This window comes from Onthophagus taurus, chromosome 1 (assembly GCF_036711975.1).
Source record: "Onthophagus taurus isolate NC chromosome 1, IU_Otau_3.0, whole genome shotgun sequence".
Taxonomy (NCBI): Eukaryota; Metazoa; Arthropoda; class Insecta; order Coleoptera; family Scarabaeidae; genus Onthophagus; species Onthophagus taurus.
The window spans coordinates 32,640,360-32,660,268 of record NC_091966.1 but is presented as its reverse complement, the minus strand read 5'-3'; the positions used below and the strand labels follow the sequence as shown (position 1 = coordinate 32,660,268).

The following is a 19,909-nucleotide window of genomic DNA, read 5'->3' as shown; positions in this document are numbered from 1 at the left end:
AAGTCTACTGTATTTACTTTGTATAAGAATTTCCACTCTAGCAGCTGCTCTCATTTTCTTATCAACCCCGTTATATACCAGTACATAATCTCATTTCGTCTCTTTCTTTTTCGTTTCCTGGAGAGAACATACATCTAACCTTCTTAGTTCAAGGTCTTCTATTATATTCTGGTCTCAGTTGTTGTGTGATTTTATATTCCATGTAGCTATTCGTTGTATGTTTCCCTTTTTCCAAATTTTTTCAGTCTTCTTGCGTGTGCCGTCATAAAGTAATCTCTAAGTTATTAGATTTTTTTACAGGAGGTAAGTTACTAAATCTCCCCGCTAATCCTCCTCCTATATTCGAGCTTGGAAAAGGTACTTACCCCAAGCGGAGATCTTTAAAACTCATATTTTATATATGCGGTCACCATCGAATACTACAATGAAATCTTGATCGACCTTTGAGATTTCACGTGCCACGTTGACATCGTTTATAACTTCTAATAAATAATTGAAATTCTCCACGATGATCAAGGATTTGGAAAATTGAATAAGATTGCAGAAAGTACTTATGGTAGTAAAATTACGATGATATTGCTTTTTTTGAATTGCTTTTGTTGTTCTGAGAATTGATCAACAATTTGAGATGATTACAACTTTTCGGCAGGTCCTACATTGTCCAGTGATTAGGCAATTCGAGCTTCTTCTTCGGTTGGTCTTTTCGTTTTTGTACAATTCGGTACTAAAGAACTTGAAAGTTCATCAAGTTATATAAAATGTATTCTAAAACTTTGCCAAAACTACGAAACTTTTAATAAAATTTTTAACAACTTCCCTGTGTGCCGTAGAATTTAAAACAATAGTTTAGTAATGTGTTATATTTAAACAAACAGTAAATTTTAAACTAAAATTGAGATAACGAATACGGAATCAACTTAGTAATTACTGTTACAACTTAACAATGACTACATAGGTTAATGTCATGATATAATAAAAAAATTGCCTATTGTAATAGTAGTTTATCTATCATTTATCTATTGATATGAGAAAAAAATGAGTATAAAACTAATTCCTTGGAAGTTTTAGCTCGCATAAAATTAAAATTCATTTTATTATTAGCGTTTAGTGTATCAGATACACCAGGTAATTTTTTACATTATTTTTATTTTTACGTATACTAGTTGCATTAAAAATAGCCCCAAGCCACTCATATCTTTTGGTTTATTACTCAAGTATTTTAAATTGTTTACGATTTAGTACATTTTTGGGATATTAATCATAACGTTCTTTTAAGCACCTGCATAAATAAAAAATATAGATTGCTTTTTTAAAACATAATTTCTATTTCCATTTTGTAAATAATTATGTAATTAATGAATAATATTAATTAATGTAGGATATGATGCCTTTCATTTAGTTCGTTGATCTTTTGCGCGTGCATCCTTTTTGCATTGTTATCATCTGGGTTTCCAGATAAGATTGCCATTTCTAAAGTAGATCGTATTAAAATCCATCTTTTGCGAATCTGTCACAACATTGTAGTGAATGTTGGTGTAAGTTAAAAAAATACATTATAAACTTAAAATAAAAAATTCGAAAACAGTAAGTTCACTACAACTAAATAAAATCATGTCGGTTATGAGAAAAAGATATTTTTAATATTTCTCGGAAATAATTTATTCTTAATAACTTTGTGCTGTAAAAGAATTGTTTCTTCTTAGAGTGAATACATATGTCAGGAAATAAAGTGTTAAATTAAAAAATCTGTTAATTTTAAGCTCAACTAATCGATAAGGTACAATCGATAAGTGCATAAAAATAAATTTTGGAGAATGGAATCCATAAAATTAACGTATTTTGATTTACCTGCACGTGGAGAATGTATTCGATTACTTTTGATTTATGGTGAAAAAGAATTCGATGATATTACGTATGATACTGATGATTTAGATATATGGCGCCAAGAGAAAAACGGTAACTAATTTTAATTTACAGTAAAATCTCGATATAACGGATTAATTCGGGAAAGGGAGTCTCCGCTACAGCCAAAAGTTCGTTGTGTTTAGTCTACGTGGCTTTATATTTATACTAAAGATGGTAAAATCTAAGAGGACTTCTATGCTCTGGCAACAAGTTCACAGCTCGAAGGCCCGTTCGTGACGTCAGTGCTGAATAACAGTTAAAACTAGAACTAACACTAGACCTAGAACTAGAAACATTCAGGTTTAGCTGTCTTAAGAGACGTACAACTAAACCCGAATATTTCTAGTTCTAGGTCTTATGTTAGTTCTAGTTTTAGTTCAATGAAAAATATGCAACAATCTAACGCTTAATAAAAATTAAAACTACATTAAACACTAGCATTAGAACTAACACTAGACCTAGAACTAGAAACATTTGGCTGTAGCCATCTTAAGACACGTACGGCTAAACCCGCACGTTTCTAGTTCTAGGTCTAATGTTATTTCTAGTTTTAGTTCAATAAAAATATGCAACATACCGATATGTGCTTACTAACACTACCTAGCACTCTCACAAGAACTAACATTAGACCTAGAACTAGAAATATTCGGGTTTAGCCGAACGTTTTTTAAGACGGCTAAACCCGAATATTTCTAGTTCTAGGTTTAGTGTTAGTTCTACTTTTAGTTCAATAAAAATATAAATCAATCTAGCGCTTAATAACAATTAAAACTCGGGGAATACCCCGAGTTGTATTATATCCGTAGTCCGTTCTAGCGAAATTCATTATATCGAGGTTTTAGTATATTACAACTTTTTTATAAAACATAATTATTTAGCTTATCCATTCGGACAATTACCCGTTTATGAAGAAGATGGGCGAGTTACTCATCAAACTGTGGCTATACTCAGATATTTAGGGAAAAAGTTTGGTTTAATTGGAGAAAATGATTGGGAAAATTTAGAAATAGATTCAATGGCAGATAATTTTACGGATTTTGCGTTACGTAAGTATTGATTAAATGATATAATCGGATTAATCGTTTCTTTATTTATTAATAGATGTTATTGATTATCATTATGAACCAAGCGCCAAATTAAAAGCTAAAAAGCGAGAAGTTATACTTACGAAAGTTACGCCGTTTTTGAAAGTGTTCGATGATATTTCTAAAGAAAGTGGTGGTTATTTAGCTTTAAAAAGAGTAATTGTAGTTTTTATTTATTTATTGCTTTTGTTAAAAGGAATTAATTTATTTTAGTTAACGTGGGTTGATTTTTATTTAGCTGGATTTATTGATTATTTATCGTTAATGTTGAATACAAATATTTTTCAATCTTATCCAAATATTAAAACAATACGAAATAACGTATTTTCTTTGCCGTCTATAGAAGATTGGTATAATAAACAACCCTTTAAAATAAAACTAGCAGAACAATGGATTAATAGAAGTGGAGTTCCTAAATACGATTGATGATTAATTTTATATAAAAAACTGTTACTTTATTTATTAATAACTTATCAAATGTTATACTTAATTTATATTTGTACAATAATATATATTTTCAATAAATAAAAAGTAGTAATATTTCGCAATATTACTCGTGTTTTTCTGATTACTTTTCCAAGTAATTCTTGTTCACACCTTTCTTAAAAAGTATAAATATGTGAGTTTGCGATGAATTACTAACACAACGTACAAATATGTCCAATTGTAAACTTACTTATTTTGACGTGCCAGCTTTGGGCGAACCAATAAGACTTTTATTGGCTTATATAGGTGATGAGTTTGAAAATGTTACAATTTCAATGTATAAATGGACAGAATATAAACAACGTAAGTTATTTTTTTTTAAATAATAAATTATGTTTTAGATTAACATAGAGGTAATAAAAAACCTGTAAAGGTATTCATTTCTAATTGCACTGCCATATTTGCAAATCTTGAATGATTTTGAAAGAAATTTTGAATTATAAAATAACATGCAACTATGTGATGTAAAGTAGGTGAATTGACGAGAGTTCTGTGAGCCACAAAAATAATTACATTCTCGCTAGTTAGAATCCATACTCTAGTAACGCAATTTCTACACCTAGTGACATTATCCCCATGTTGGTAGATACCTTGAATATTTTCTAAATCTAATATCTAGGTAGTATATCTAGATTCTTGTTAGTTTGGCATGATTCATCAAAGTCGATAAGTTGATAAAAATCTTTTTATCGAACTCTATTAAGAAAAAAAATGCCAGATTAACGGTATGTTAAAGATTGGGATTCTAAAAACCTCTCCATATAGATTTATTTTTATGAGGCTAGATTATCACGTCGGCCGAACGCTAATGTATTTGAGCTTGGCAAATCTATCTAGGCTGATTTCTAATTTTTAATAATGTTCATAACATTGAATACCCAAATTTACTTTAAATTGCTTTCTATTTTATAATGACATGTCAATTCATACTTGAAATACGATTTTGTAAAATTTATATTTCATATCTGTAACAATCAAACGTGTAGAACTGGTTTTAAAACATCATAACAACGATGTTTATGGAACATAAGCAATTATTTATAGCACATTAAATCATCATCAAATTTGCTTTAAAATATTCTTCATAGCATGATGATATCTCAATGCACTCTAAAGATACGATTTTCATATCTATAACAATCACATGGAAAATAAGAAATTATTTATGGCACATTAAATCTTCATTAAATTTGCTTTAAAATGTTGCTTATTTCATTATTATGGCTCAATTCTTTCTTGAGATACGACATTTTAAACTTCAATTCTTTAAATCTACAATAATCAAATATGACTGGTTATGGGTTTTAAAAATAACTATGTTTGTGGAAATTAAGAAATTATTTATGGCACTTTGAATCTGTATTAAATTTACTTTAAAATCCTTTACGATATAATATTTTATTGGAAATTAATAGTACTCTACACTTCGATAATGTAGAGCAGTTTAGATCTCACCTAATATGTTCGGCAGCAATCAATACGCTGTTGTTAATTCACATAAAAACGTTAAAGTGTTGTACTAATCAACCAAAAAACAATACTCAATTATCGTAATTTAAACGTTAATTATCTTGAAAAAAGTTTATAAAATCGGAGAATACATTTAGTGATAGATAAAAAAAGGATAAAGTTCAAATAAATGATCAAGTCTTAAACCTAGCTAGAGATACGAAAATATCTTACACTTTATCTTTTTACATATTTTAGAATTAATGATTGATAACTTATTATTATTTTTTTGATTAAAAATAGTGTTTCCATTTGGTCAAGTACCTGTTTATGAAGAAAATGGAAAAATAGTCAATCAAAGTGTCGCTATAATGCGTTATTTGGGAAAAAAATGCGGATTAGTTGGAAATGATGATTGGGAAAATTTAGAAATTGATTCTATTGGTGACACTATTAAAGATTTACAACATAGTAACTATCTTAAATATTCAAACGACATGTTTTAATTAATAACTTTTTTGTTTAAGAATTTGTTTGTGTTCATTTTGAGAAAAGTGCCTCATCTCAAAAAAGATTAAAAGAAACGTTTTATAACGAAACGGTTCCGTATTATTTGGAGAGATTTGAAAAAATAGCCAATGAAAATGGGGGACATTTAGCGATTAAAAGAGTAAGTAAAATAAATATGCCTGTTCTATCAATTAGTTTAAAAAAAATAATTAAAAAAATTGTTTTAGTTAACTTGGGTTGATTTTTATTGGGCCGGTGTTGTAACATATTTATCTTGGGCTTTTAAAATGGATATTTCTGGAAACAATCCAAACTTAAATATGGTACAAAGAAATGTCCTCAATTTACGTTCTATTAAAAAGTGGTACGAGACAAATCCAATTAATGAAAGTTATACAAAGGAATGGATTGAATTTTCTGGAACACCAACGTTACCATAATTTATTTAATAAATATTTTTTTTACTAATATTTACATGGAAATTAAATTACTAAGATAGTTATAATTAAAATCCATTTTACCAGTTGTTAAAATTACTAAGTTTAAATTTTTTTATTTGTATAAAGCATTATTAATTATATAAATTTATATTCATTCTTACAGTTTTTTTTATTAATTCGTAGGGTGATTTTTTCGATTCCTACAACATGATATTGACTAATTATAAAGCAATTTTTAACCAATTTTAGACAATATATTATTCTCACCTCATTTTCAACCCTTCTAATCAATACGTCAACCTTAATTTGGGCCATTCACACCGCGGTTGGTAATTAAGAATCAGTTGCGCGCACTTGGCTAAAAATATGGTGACTCTGAATGGAGTAGTGAACATATTAACCTTGCCTCCACTATTCGATATTATTCATCACCAACACCACAGGTCCAAAAGATCCGGAACGTTATCATTTACTTTGTTTCCCAGCGTTTCCGTGGCTTTCCCACAAGTCTCTTTCTCTACGTTTGTGTTCTCCATTATTGTTTTTGCTCCACTATGTCCAAAGCGTAGTTCTACTCACCTCGTTCCGAGGCAATTGTTTGAGTATCGTACCTGGTATTATATTTATGGTTACGTGTAGGTGATCCACCACCCAACCCCTCTTTCGCAGGGCTATTCCTCCAGCTCCTGTTAGTCCTGACCTTGTTTCTCATTGGGATTGGTTTCCACAAGGTTGTTCAGGTTTCCAGGGTCTATCAACTTGGAGGAGAGAATAGCAATTGGGTGGGAGCATATGGTTTCTCTTTTTACTATTCTCAATAAGAACTGTTGCATTGCAGTGACGGCAAAACTTTTATTTCAGAGGGAGAAAATGCAGTTTTCTTTTCTCATATTTCTTCCAATATCACAAGAACGATTGCAGGGCGTAAAATTATGTTGACGTTCTGGGAAACCATCTTAAAACAGTCCAGCTTTAACAAAAACAACCAATTATTACGTCATTGTGTGATTTTTGTTTTGAAATACACAGTTTTCTGAAAACATAAATAGTTTTTTGTTTCAGAACTCGTTAATGTTATTGATATATTTTTACCCATTATTTCAGTGTATAGGTAACAATAAAAACTTACTTAACGATATTTTATAGTTCTTGTTTCTAAAAAGAAAAGCATCTGCTGAGGTCTCTTTCGGTAGCAACATGTTTTGCTTGTAGTCAAAAAATATTACCTCAATGTCTCCAGTTGATTTCGCAAGTTCTGTCTTAACCTTTGTCTTCAAAATACGCATTAGCTGCATTTTGGCAAAAAAAGTTTGTCTCGTGTTGTGTCCCGAGTGCTGCCTTATCTTTGCTTGAGCAACGGAGTTCTTTGGAGAAATTGTTACAAGACTTTGGATGATCAGATTTATTAAAGTAAAGTTAACATGGAAGTAACGTGTATAGAAATCAATTCTAAAATATCTTACGTGATCACAACCTTGATTTATCATCAAACAGCCTGCCAAAAATATAATTCTTGAGATTGTTTCTATCCAAACTTGTTAATTTAATTGAATAATCCTTTATTTCAATTGGTTGTTAACTGCCATAAAACAGTGACATTTATATTTGCAATTTTTTCCATAATACAAGTGGGAACATATAAAACATAACGATAACAGCAATAAAACATACGAGATGTACACGTATACACTACAGGTGTACCCCCGTAGTGTAGCATTCCAAGGTTAAGGAATGCTTAACTTAAGATGCCTGAATATGACACAATAATCACAAAGACGTAAAAAAACTGAGTGAAGCTGGCATAGGAATGCTTACCGAGGTAATTAACAAAGCAGAGAAGAAACAATATCAACAGTATGAAATTGCAACCTGCAAAAGGTGTGTGTGGGACAATGTGAGTAACACTATTGCGTATATATTCATATAATAACGGAATATGGATTTCTTTTTGCCCAATATTTTCGTATGACGTAGTGGTGTTGACGAGCAACGGGTGGATCCAAAACACAACCTATGGGTATAGAATAATAGAATAAAGAAATGAACAAAAAATGAAATAATAATCATAACGATTTAAGAACTTTATCAATAGGAAGGAGGTATCCAAAGAAACAAAATTAAAAGTTTTCAAAATGATATTTAGACATGTATTGATTTTTGGATGTGACTCCAGCTACAGAGATGAAGGCGAGTTCTAGGAGTAACCAGAATCGATAAAATAAAGAACAGTAAGATCAGGCAAAAATTAAATATTGTACCAGTTAAACTACATAGAACAAAAACAGCTTTAGAATAGAAACACGACGGAGGAGAGGGAGACTGCCAAGAGGCTGGGAATAGATGGTAGCTGGGTTGAGGAAATATTCCCCAAAAACCCCTACAATCCTCATTCTTTCTTCGACATAATGTTTTTTTTAATCCACAGCTCTTCATCATATACAAATCAAACAGCCTCGTTATTAGTTAGGTTTATTGAAGATTAACCTCACTGTACGTGTTAGATTGGTTAACTCTGGGATGGTTAGATACAATATTAGACAACGCATCGGCCGCAAATTGCTTTGACGTAATAAAGCGAGATCATGCTTTTTCACAACTCGCTAATACGCAGCAGGATATTTATGCCTTATGAAGACATAAAAAGTTAAGCCAAAGTCGCTTGCGGCCAAGGCGATTTTGATGACACAACATTTACACAATAAATAATAATTATTATTTAATTAAATTATTTACTAAATTTAACACAAATCTTCCTTTATTCTTCCTTTATTTTTGCGTCACTAACTTTAGGAAACTTTTCTGTTAAGTACATAAAGTCTGAACGGTTGCGATCCATGGCTTTGACAAATTCTTTTTCTCAAACCTAGTTCTATGTATAAAATGTGGCATAGCGACCTGTGGACAGTTCGATTGTTGGCCTGGCACTTTTTCACCTCCTTGTAAATGAGCCACCAACGCTATATGATCCAGAAGTTTTCGATTATGCACTAGGAGTTGATGCGTTCTGGATTGAGCTTCCATTCGTGCACTCTAAAATATTGGTCAATAACTGTTATGTATGAAAAATAAAATTGTAATTAATGACATTTGAAGTGTTAGATTTGAAATGTATTGTATATTGGAGATTGAGAGTTACTAAGATTTGATTACATTAGATATAATTTCCCTCCATACTGCTGCCACAAATTGTAACCGTTAAACGTCTATAGACAAAAATAAATATTAGAGTTACGCTGGTATAGCTATGATTGATACTAAACATTTTCCCAAGAATCAAAAGTTTTCAATCAGTACATAAAGCTTGAAATGGTTCGATATCAAAAATACCCCATGTACAGAGTTGGCAAAGATTCTCAATCCAGATATGATATATAGATATAATTTGAAGGTGTTTTTAAGTAAAAGATATACTACAAGAAGATGTTTTGGCACATGAGATGTTTCATGTAGAGAGATTTTCAACCATACCTATGAAGCAGGATGTGTTTTTAGGCTACAGGTAAACCACAAAGAAAGATGTTCTGATCACTATGATGCTTGAGATGTTTTGATACAGGAAATGCTCCATGCAGAGATATGTCAGACATCTTTAACAGCTTCTGGTGGATAAGAGGATATGTAAAAAAGTTTTTTTATCTGCTATCCCAATCACAAACAATACTTTAAAATCCAGCTGGAATCCTAGAAGTAAAGCAATGATTTTTAAGTCATATAGTTTAAATAAAAATGGCTTATAATGGATTCTTTCTAGCACCATTTTCATTTAAGTTTCTTTCATACCGGAAGCATTTGCTGCCGAAACAGCGAGAAATCTACTTCCATTATGCAATAGTATAGCTTTTAATCTGGTTTTTGACGTATTTATAAACAAACGTCAATTTTGTGGTTCACATTTAATATCAATGCAATTGCACTACATAAAGGTAAATCGATGGAATCATTTGCAGCGTCACTTGTCTGATTTAGCACTGCAGGTATAGGAAAATCAGCACTGTGAAGGAGTGGGCGCGATGCAAAATGTACATTTACATATTTCACAGTATGTTTTGATGCTATACTTATTCCATTTATGTTAGTCAGGCAAAAGTAGCAATCAGATACGTCGTCTACAGGCTTTGTCCGAAAGCCATATATCGCGTTTCTTTTATCCCTACCTGTAAGATCCTTTACTTATGTAGTACAGCATATAACAGGTGCCCAATTCTTATCTTGATGGGCTACAGAGAAGAAAAAGTAATCACGATAACACTTCACAGTTTAGTGAAAATTCGTCGCTGACTTTTTAAAGTTGCTACTAAGTTTTTGAAACACTCGATGAAAATATTGCACACAAGTTTACGAACAGTCCCTTGATTTATGAAACTGGACATTTTGCGAATATAGTTGTTTTAGTTTTGTACTGAGATAAAAATATTAACTAAGTTATTATGTTAATTATTGCATAACAGGGCTTATGCCAGTTTTACAGCAATCCTCTTCGAACATTGTAATTTTCAATGTAGCAAGTTTCTTTTCCATTTTATTTTTAGACAAAAAGTTTCTTCATATTTTGTAAACATTGCTCGAACATTACTTTGTACGAAACAAAGAAAGACTATTGAAAAGTATTTTTTGAATTAATAATTTTGTATTCATGTTTTGGCGAATCTTTGAAAAAGAAGGAAGTGTTATAGATGAATACTATTCGTATAAATAAAGTATTATTAACTATCTTATAAAAATATATTTTTGAGTGGGAGTAATGCACCGGGTGGTGGGAGATATTTCAAAGACGACGTCCTTTCCATACCGACGCCCGGCGTCTTTCATTGTGCGTGTGGTGTTTGGAATTTACACTTACAAACCCCTCTTCAAAAAAATCCGACGTCAAATCTCACACTTTGGGTAAAGTAATCGATTTGTTTTTCGATCTCATTCTGTTTTCAAGTACCACAGATCCTTTCCAAATCATTTTTATCTTAAAATTATTTTAAAATGTAGGTTATGCAAGAGATTAAAAAAAAGATTTTAATTAATTTTTAAAAGTTTGTCCGTTAAAATTAAATAGATTTGGGTTGAATTTGAATCCTTTTTAGCGAGTTCGAATTTTCTTTTCTGATCAAAATAAAATTAGATGTTTCGTAATTTTGGTGATTAATCGAAGTGTTAATGATTGGTTGTTTTAAGATTATAATATCCCTGAGGTTAGCCGGGGATATGACCACGCTGTTTGCTAAGAATAGTTATTAGTCCAAGCAACATCGTGTCTATCTTTAAACCGCGCCTCGTTTGCGCGTCCAGTTAACGAAAATGTAGGTGTAAAATGGTATTATTTTGAGAAATCGAAGGTCACCCCATACTAAAAATAAATTTCCCTCTAAATTTATAGTAATTCGAACCGATTTTTCTTCTCGAGCCTAAATCTATTCACACGACTCAATTTTCAGATCCTCTTAAAATTTTGTAACCATCGTTTTAACAAGTTTCTTTCCCAATTTATTTTTAGACTAAAATGTCGAGCCGTCCGATCCTGAGTAGGCCACGCACACGCATCTACGATGCTAATTATAATATTGGCGAAAACTATTACAAGCCAACAATTGACAGACTTGACCGGAAGTACTACAGACCGATAACTCCACCACCAAGGCTTACAGCAGTTCCTCAAGATATTCTCGATAGACATGAAAAGGCTTTTATGGATGAAGATTTGCCAAGCTTTAGACGTCGCGCTGAAAAAACCATCACCGAACCAACTCTGTTCGATTCAAGAGGAGGTCGTATTTCAGCCGCTGCTCTTGCTGCCGAAGATGCTTTCGATGAAGAGGTCAGAAAATGGTTCTAAAAAACAATTTATACACATAAAAAAATTAAAATTTGCACGAAAGAAATATTCGAAAAAAAAATCTACTAAATACAAAAATGAAATATAAAAAACTAAATAAATTTAAATGAGACTTAAAAGTATACAAAACTAAATAATGCAAAACCTAAAACAAACGTACATTTTATGGTTTTGTTTTTTTTTTATTTTTATGTATTTTTTGTTACGTTTTTTTATTTTTTATAATACTAATAATACTATATAAAAAATTATTAAGGGTTTTGTGTCTTGATATGTTTTCGGAAAAAAATCTAATTTTACAAACAGGAAAGTTTTGTTGAATACTAAACATAGTTTTTTTGGCTTTAGTTATTGTCGGATTTACAACAAATGATTCATTGTTCTTTTTGCCAAAATGTTTTTGATAGATGGTGTTTTTGCACTCACAAATGTATTGTTCACTTAACATAACTCAACAAGAAGATTTTTTTGGTTAGTCATAGAATTAAATATTAATTTAAAAATAAGTCTTAAATCTGGCATAATACAGCGTGTTGCAAAAGTAGTGTGCCAAAGAGAAATCAAAGAGATTTTTGATACCTTTTTAGACGATTATAACAATTGAAATTATCAAAGTTTATTCTTCGTTATGATAAAAAGAGATTGTTGATGATCTTATTAATGACGATGTTTGAGACTTATTGTTATTTTTTATCGCAAATCTCCAAATAGCTCAAAAAGTTATCCGAGTAATTCAAAAAATTTCATTTTTTGATTTGATGTCAATTACTGTACCGATGTTTTTCTTGTTAGAGAAAGAGATGTCTGTGTTTAACTAATTTTATCAGCAAACGGGATATTCTAGATAGATTTAAATATTCATCGGAATTTTACATTCATTTTTACTATCGCAGATGTTTCATGCCCCATTAAAGTAGTAGAGTTTCGTGCCAAATATAACAGATATATTGGTTGATACTAAAAACAAACGTCTTATTGTCAAAACAAGTAACTTAACATCTGTTACATCTTACTCAAATCCAGGAAAAGTTCTAGCATCCAAAATGTTTGTTATTGAAACTAAACATATCGCTTCGTTCAAAAATTATTTAAGTGGTAACTCACAACCATATTTTTTGGCATTTATTAAAGCACTTAGAGAAATTCTATAACATTAGGTCTTCGGCTACTTTACAATTACACATGGTGTTGAAAAGCGTGTTGGATTATCAACAATAAAATTCCATAACAATATTTGATAGACATTTATTGCTACACATTCAAAGTTTTTACTTAAAGTTAATGGCATTTTTTTTAAGTTTACTTAGCAATAATTATATTGCATTATTGTTCTTGTTACCAAAAAATGTTTAACTATTAATTATGTTTTTGCACTCGCAGACATATTTCTGCGAAAAAATGTCTGCTATCCATTACCACAGAGGGATCCGGGTTCATAAAAATTCTGCTGAAAAATAATAACTTTTCCACATTCAAGTCTTGTTAGTTTTTAATTTAAAAATGATGAATATTTTCTGTCAAACAACTTCTCACAGAGGTGGAGAATGAATTAAAGCGGTTTTGACCTTAATCCAGGAAGTCCACAGTAATTAGTTTGGATAAATCTATTAATAGCTCGTTCTACGTTTGATATAAACATATAACATCTAACAGCATTTTTTCAAATATAATTATTATTTATTGCTGATTATAAATTGGTCCTCTGAAGTCATCATAAAATTTTATTTACCAACCCGAGGTTAGAAGTTTCAATTTAGATTTTATTTAACCTTCCATGAAGTATCTGCTTGGATAAAATTAATTTTCAATTTTTTCTAATGATCTTAGATTACTTCATAAAACCAAACAACAAAAATTGTGGTAATTGCAATTAAATATATCGTCTTGTTCAAAAATTATCCTAACGTTATCTCACAACTAGATTTTTAGCATCATAACTAATTATAGCCATGGTCTAAAATGTCTAAATAAACATCCTCACTACATCATGATCGAATGATAAGGTTTCTGGAAGTAAATTGTTATCTCTCTTCAAAGTATTGCTACTTACAATTACTCATGCAACAAGGAATCAAGTTTTTTGATAATGTTTCTAAATATTGTCATTATCCCACTTTAGAACTTTTCATATTATAACTGCATAAAATCATTGAAACTCACTCTTGCTGATAAGAACTTAGGTATTAGTCGCAATTTGTTAAACTCCCATGGTCCATCATTGTTAGTTTATCATTAAAATTGATTAAGATAGGTGTAGCTGAGATAGGTTTCTAACATAGTGAATAGGACCAGGGTCTTTCTTGTTTGAATGTAGCTTATCTTAGAGTCATTAATCATTACAATATTTAACCAGAACCTATCTGGTTTGGATTTTACATAAACTCTAAATCCACACAGCCACGTAATCTCAACAGGTCTTTGTCAATGCAACATTTAAAAGAAATATAATACATCTTAGGTTGATCCAAAAACCTTGTACATATAAAAACCTTGTTAAACGGTAACTTTATTCTTATTATCAAAGTGTAAATAAGCAGTTGCGAAGTAAAACCTATGCAGTAAAATAGTATAAGTTAAAAAGTAAGTTTGCTAAGTATCTTTTAGAAATTTTAAGCACGCATTTTTGTTTTAAATCTATTATCTCTGTTATGATAGCGCCATCAATTGACCTCTTTAGCTACAGCTTTTGGACCACGTAAATGTTTCACCAGATTTCTTTCTAAATTTCACCATCGACTTTTCGGCTCTATGTACACTACATATAAGGATTCTTCTTATTTATCCGTTGAATCAGCTGGTTCTTTCTATAACGTCGTGTACTGTCACAATTATAAATAATTAGATGAGGGAGTTTGATCCCTCATCTACAATGTCACAATTATAAATATCTATTACGTTTTGATCTGTAAATGGTCGTCGTTCAACAAAATCTCCACCTGTGAGATTAACTATTGCTAGAAAACACATCTTATGCAGAATTTGTTTGAATCATGAATATAGAATGCATAATTGTTCTTCCTCGAACATGCCCAATGTACAAAGAACATCTCAGTTACGTCATTTCTAAAGTTCAAATTAACGCCCCCTTCGCTGAACAGAAATCAAATCCTATATTTATTTTCCTATTATTTAACTTTTTTATTTTTGAATATATGCTTTTACTTATCCAAAGACGTCTAAATTCCACAAAACCACGTTTACGTAAAGGTAGCAGGGAACGTCCTTTGAACCATTTGGTAGTTTTTTCTTCATAATGAAATAATCTTCACTGTTAGGAGGATTATATTTTGAATCATCTTTTTTATCCACATTCTCATCATTTTCATTTCACTTATCTTTGTCGTCGTCATTTCAATCATCGTCATCATTTCAATCATACGTACTATTATACATATTTCATCACTAGATATCATCGTCACTTTCTCCATTAAAGGACTTTTCATCTTCAACATTTACTCTGTAACAATAGATCCTGGCTTGTAACATGAGGTTTTAAACTTAATCTCAGTATTGACCTCTCCATTTCATATTGGATGACTCTCAATCTTGTTGCGGATGCCATCATTAGAAGATATGTTTCAGCTTATCATTAGCTGCCCACCCAAGATTGATCCTTCTAAATATCTCGCAAGTCTAATTACCTTTGGCGTATTTGTTGACCAATTTGATATTGGCCAATATTTCACTCATGCCCAGATTTATCTCAATATTAGTTTTTGTAAAGTTCATTTCCTGGAGAACAGCTTCTGCCTCACCTAGATTTTCAGCTATTAAGATAATAACATCTGCAAAACGGTGATGGCTAAGTCTCTGGCAATTTATATTTATTTCTCTTGCATCTTGCAGGTTATCTTAAATTCGATTATATTTCTAAATGTTTGCTTGTCGGTGCTAATTCATTAAGATTTATTATAGTAAAACAACAAGTTATCTCTCTCAGGTTATTTCTCGATATTTTGTGGCATTTTTGCTAATAGCATATTCAACTCACTGCTTTAAAACGTTCTGGGAGCGTCTTAAGAGTGTATGACTAGACAGCTCGAGGAATCTAGCAGAAATCACAAATTAGGAACTTTAACTTACTTTGGCTTTCAATGAAATCAATTTCAAATTCTTTAAAGTATATGACCTAGCTGTATAAAGCTTAAATATACGTTGATATCATAGACTAAAGAATAGTAAGGCAGTACGAACTTTGGAAGCAATTTGGGTTAGCAACGGATCTCCAATAGATCGTAATCAAATCTAGACAATTTTATGTGGTAACTACTAAAACTTTAAACGTTATTAAGTGTTATTAATTTAAAGCATGTTGCCTACTAAATCATAACATCTTGGTGTATAGTAGCTCATGTTCAGAGAGTTTTCATTCTATTTAACTGCTATATTGTTATGCCCGTATTAAGTTATAAGTATAACTTAGTTAAGTTTTTCAGCATATGTTATCTACAAATGTCTTTGAAATCCTTAGCTTTAATAATTTATTATTTGTTACTTAAAAGGAACTCAAAATACTATAAATATGTTAGTACAAGCTGCAGCTAAAGAAAGAAAAGGAATATTATAGTTTAAAAGTATTCGCTTTGTAGCTGGATCAAATTGCTAAAAGTTATTCAAAATATACTTTGTCCAGAACATAAATTAATAATAGAATTACGTTATGTCCAACGCAATTCTTGTTTATTTTAGATTTTCCAACTTCGCAGATGTCATTTTCCTCGTTAACTCTCGGAGAGGATTTAATCCTTTCAACAGCAAGTTTGAATTTACAACGATTCAGGTCCTTCATCGTTGCCAGAAATATTCAGGATATTATTTATATTTTGGCGAGTGTATTGGAGCACTTGATGCACTTGAGTAAAGATACTCTAGCTCCCTCTAATCCATTGTGATAGGTACCATATGGATATTCAATCGCTATTGATATCTATTTAATGACTTTTGGTTTGATTTTAAACAATTTATAAAATAAATAATATATGTTTATATTGTAGGCGTATCAAGAAAAATGTTTCATATCACTAAAATATGTCCAACAATTTTCTTTTTTGCTTACTTCCCTTTTGTTAAATCAAATAGTTAATCAAAAATGAAAAATGTTCAACTCTCATGACCGCTTTATAAAATGAACCCAAAATTGACAACATCAATTATGTGTTTTATGGATAAATGGTTCTTTGCTGTAGAAGATATTAACGTTTCAAGGAGAACATTGGTGCATTCTTAAAAAATAATACATAACATTTTCTTGCGTTGCCAATTTTTCTCTTTATTATATACACCGAGCTTTCGTAACACTTACGACGAGAGTTTAAATTAATCGGCAAAGCAATAAAATCTGTAAACAGTATACTTACTACAGCTTATCTAAATACGATAGAGGAACGTACTGAAACACAAGGACATGAGTGATTTAAAAGTAAACGAAGTTTTACGACACAAAGTAACCGTTCTAAAATTTATGAATAGGGTCAAGCAACTTTATTTTATTGCTTTCTTTTCTTCAATGTTTCAATGCTAGAAAACTACTGTAATTTAATTGCAACTCTTTAAGCAATAATGTCGAAAAGCATCAACAATCTCTTCAAATTTATAAAAAATGTTTCTAACATAATTAATAATCGTCTAAAAATAACTTATTCGATTAGTTAACTACTTATTTGAATCACCCTGTATAATCAATTCCAAAAATAGTTTAAGTTACCCACCAAAAATTTCTTTACACCCAGATCTCACAACATTTTTCTTTAACTTTAAATACTCCTATTCATCAAATGCCAACTAGTAGTTATAACAAATCACCTTCAACTTGTTCACATTAAACTTTATTAAACTTGGCATAAAATATTTAAATCATTACCGCATCACATTTATTTCTAAATCTTGATCTCAACTTTTTTTATATATTCTAAAATGTCTGAAAATTAATCAAGAAAACCCTCTCACAAAAAAATATGTTGATTTAAAACGGCATGTATTTTTTAATTTTTGTTAAAAGAAACAACTTAAAAACCACATCCAGTTTGTTTTCGGTTTGTAGATATCCTCAGCGGTACAACGTATTAGAGCGAGCAAGAAAGTAGCCGTAATTGATGATATTGATATGGAAAGTACTGCTGGAAGCTTATTGAATCGTCGTATAAAAGATCGTGCTGATAAACTATTGGACACCGTTGGAATCGTTGAGGTACAACCCCAGAAAAAAGAGGATGAATACGTGGTTAAACGTAGATCTTTAAGATTTACTAAAACTGAAGATGATGGTGTTGATAGTAAGGAATTGACGAAGTGGACGCCTATTAAATCTGATAGAGGGGTTTTTGAAGAGGAAATGGCAGCGAAGCAGAGGGCTAGTGCTACTAAAGCAAGATTAAATGAAATCGAAGAAGAAATGAATGCTTTGGCTGATAAGCAAGCAGCAAGGGAGAGAAGAGCTGCACGTTTAAAAGCGATTTTAGCTGAAGCTCAAACTGATAGTGAAGAAAACGCTTCTGCCGTTCAATCAGTAAGGATTTCAGCTCGTAAAGAAAAACGAACTATTGAAATGTAAATTAAAAATATTTAAAATGAATTAATTTATTAATTTGAAAATCAAAAATTCGAGTTTTCTTTTTTCGTCGTTGAGTTTGTTTATTATTAATGCATATTACCTTTTCTATTACCATTTTACCTATCTTATAAAATTATCTACTTGTATGATACATACTCCTCTAGTATGCTAATAGATTTTCCTATTTTTCGCTTCCTAATTGTATATAAATGTATAAAAAATATGTTTAAGACAATAAAGTATTTTAGTGTGATGGATGTTTTTTGAGTTGAAAATGTTTTTTTTATGGTAACACGTGTATGGTTTTTTCTTTGAAAATTTAACTTGGCAAAATTTCAAAAAAAGTAAACATGTGTTTACTTTAGTTTAGTTTGTTTAGTTTGGAGACTTTAAAGCTTCGTTAAAATTTAAAGTTATTACTTAAATTAAATTTTGTGGAAATGTTTTTAGCTTCGATTGTAATGCTTTGAATTGAAAACAATGTGGGTTACTTTTTAACTTCACAGTTTATGTTTTGATTAATGCCTTTAGTTCTAAATTAGGAGAACAAAGACTAACAATTTATTTCTTGTTGGTGAACACATCAAGTGTCAGTTGCAAAAGTGAATACGGTAAGATTAAGTTCATAATTTTATAAAAATTGTTTTCTGCTTTGATGTTAGTTTTTGCTTCTGCTGAGGTTGAAATTGTTTTGACACCTACAGCTTCGCTTGTTTAAAACTATACTAAAGTAATAACAACAAAATTTTAAATTTATTGTCAATAGATATCTAGGTGTTTATGCAATGTAATTTCTGTCCAATGCTCTTAATGTCATGATGAAGAAATTTAAACAAACACAAGTCAAATGGCCAATCCAGTCGGTGATTTTAATGGTTGAGCAGTGAGTGTTTTGGAATATAGATATAAAACTACGGTTGTACAATATACTATATTCTACAGGATCCTCCGTACTCAAGTTACACTCAGTGATACACCTGTTATAACAAATAATGCTCTGACGAACTGGACGAACGTTTGGTTTTGCACTTCACTCAGTATTTCTATATTTGGTGTTTTTTTTAAATCCGATATATAATAATTCTTAGCAATACTGCTCTCTTTCACTTTTACTCTCATTGTCAGATGGATCCATATTGAGAAAAATACGAAAATATGAAAATCTGATGAATTTCGTGTGTTTTACAAGTTAGAAAATTGGATGAATTGTTTCTTATATATTATATTAATTGTCTTAAAGTTGTTACCATTAACAACACTTGGGAAATGGACCTATAAAAAAACTTTTGGAACAATAATTAATGCAAATTTTATTCTTAGTAATATGGCTCTCTTTTAGACGCGTCAATATCAAGAAAAATGTAAAAATATGAAAATTGGATGAATTTGTTGAGTGGTTTTATTTCCATTTTACATAAATTATATCAATATTCGTTAAAATCTAGAGTAACAAATACGCTATGGTTTTCTCCGTGTTCATCATGTATTTGAACCTTTTCTAACCCTGTAAGACCGCAGTTCTACATTTGGTTTCAAAAGTTTAAGATCTTTAAACTACAACAAAGAATATTAATTTTTGGTCGTATTAAAGTTTTCCTACACCTCAAATTTATCGAGAATGTTTAACATCTTTTTTAATACCTAAACAAATTGACGTCGT

At 30.6% G+C, this 19,909-nt stretch overlaps 2 protein-coding genes across 2 annotated transcripts; both read left to right on the top strand.

Moving 5' to 3' along the window:
* Positions 1–1,335: 1,335 nt before the first annotated feature.
* On the top strand, positions 1,336–6,029 carry LOC111415872 (uncharacterized). Its single transcript, XM_071195601.1, has 8 exons — positions 1,336–1,956; positions 2,784–2,951; positions 3,007–3,146; positions 3,204–3,414; positions 3,615–3,779; positions 5,229–5,396; positions 5,453–5,595; positions 5,663–6,029. The coding sequence occupies exons 1-8, from the start codon at positions 1,815–1,817 to the stop codon at positions 5,873–5,875; spliced, it is 1,350 nt and encodes a 449-aa protein (XP_071051702.1). The 5' UTR covers positions 1,336–1,814; the 3' UTR covers positions 5,876–6,029.
* Positions 6,030–10,655: 4,626 nt separating this feature from the next.
* Positions 10,656–18,502, top strand: LOC111415868 (uncharacterized). The gene is made up of 3 exons (XM_023047748.2): positions 10,656–10,759; positions 11,361–11,681; positions 17,740–18,502. Exons 2-3 carry the CDS (start codon positions 11,367–11,369, stop codon positions 18,247–18,249), a joined length of 825 nt encoding a protein of 274 aa, XP_022903516.1. The 5' UTR covers positions 10,656–10,759; positions 11,361–11,366; the 3' UTR covers positions 18,250–18,502.
* The last annotated feature ends 1,407 nt before the right edge of the window (positions 18,503–19,909 follow it).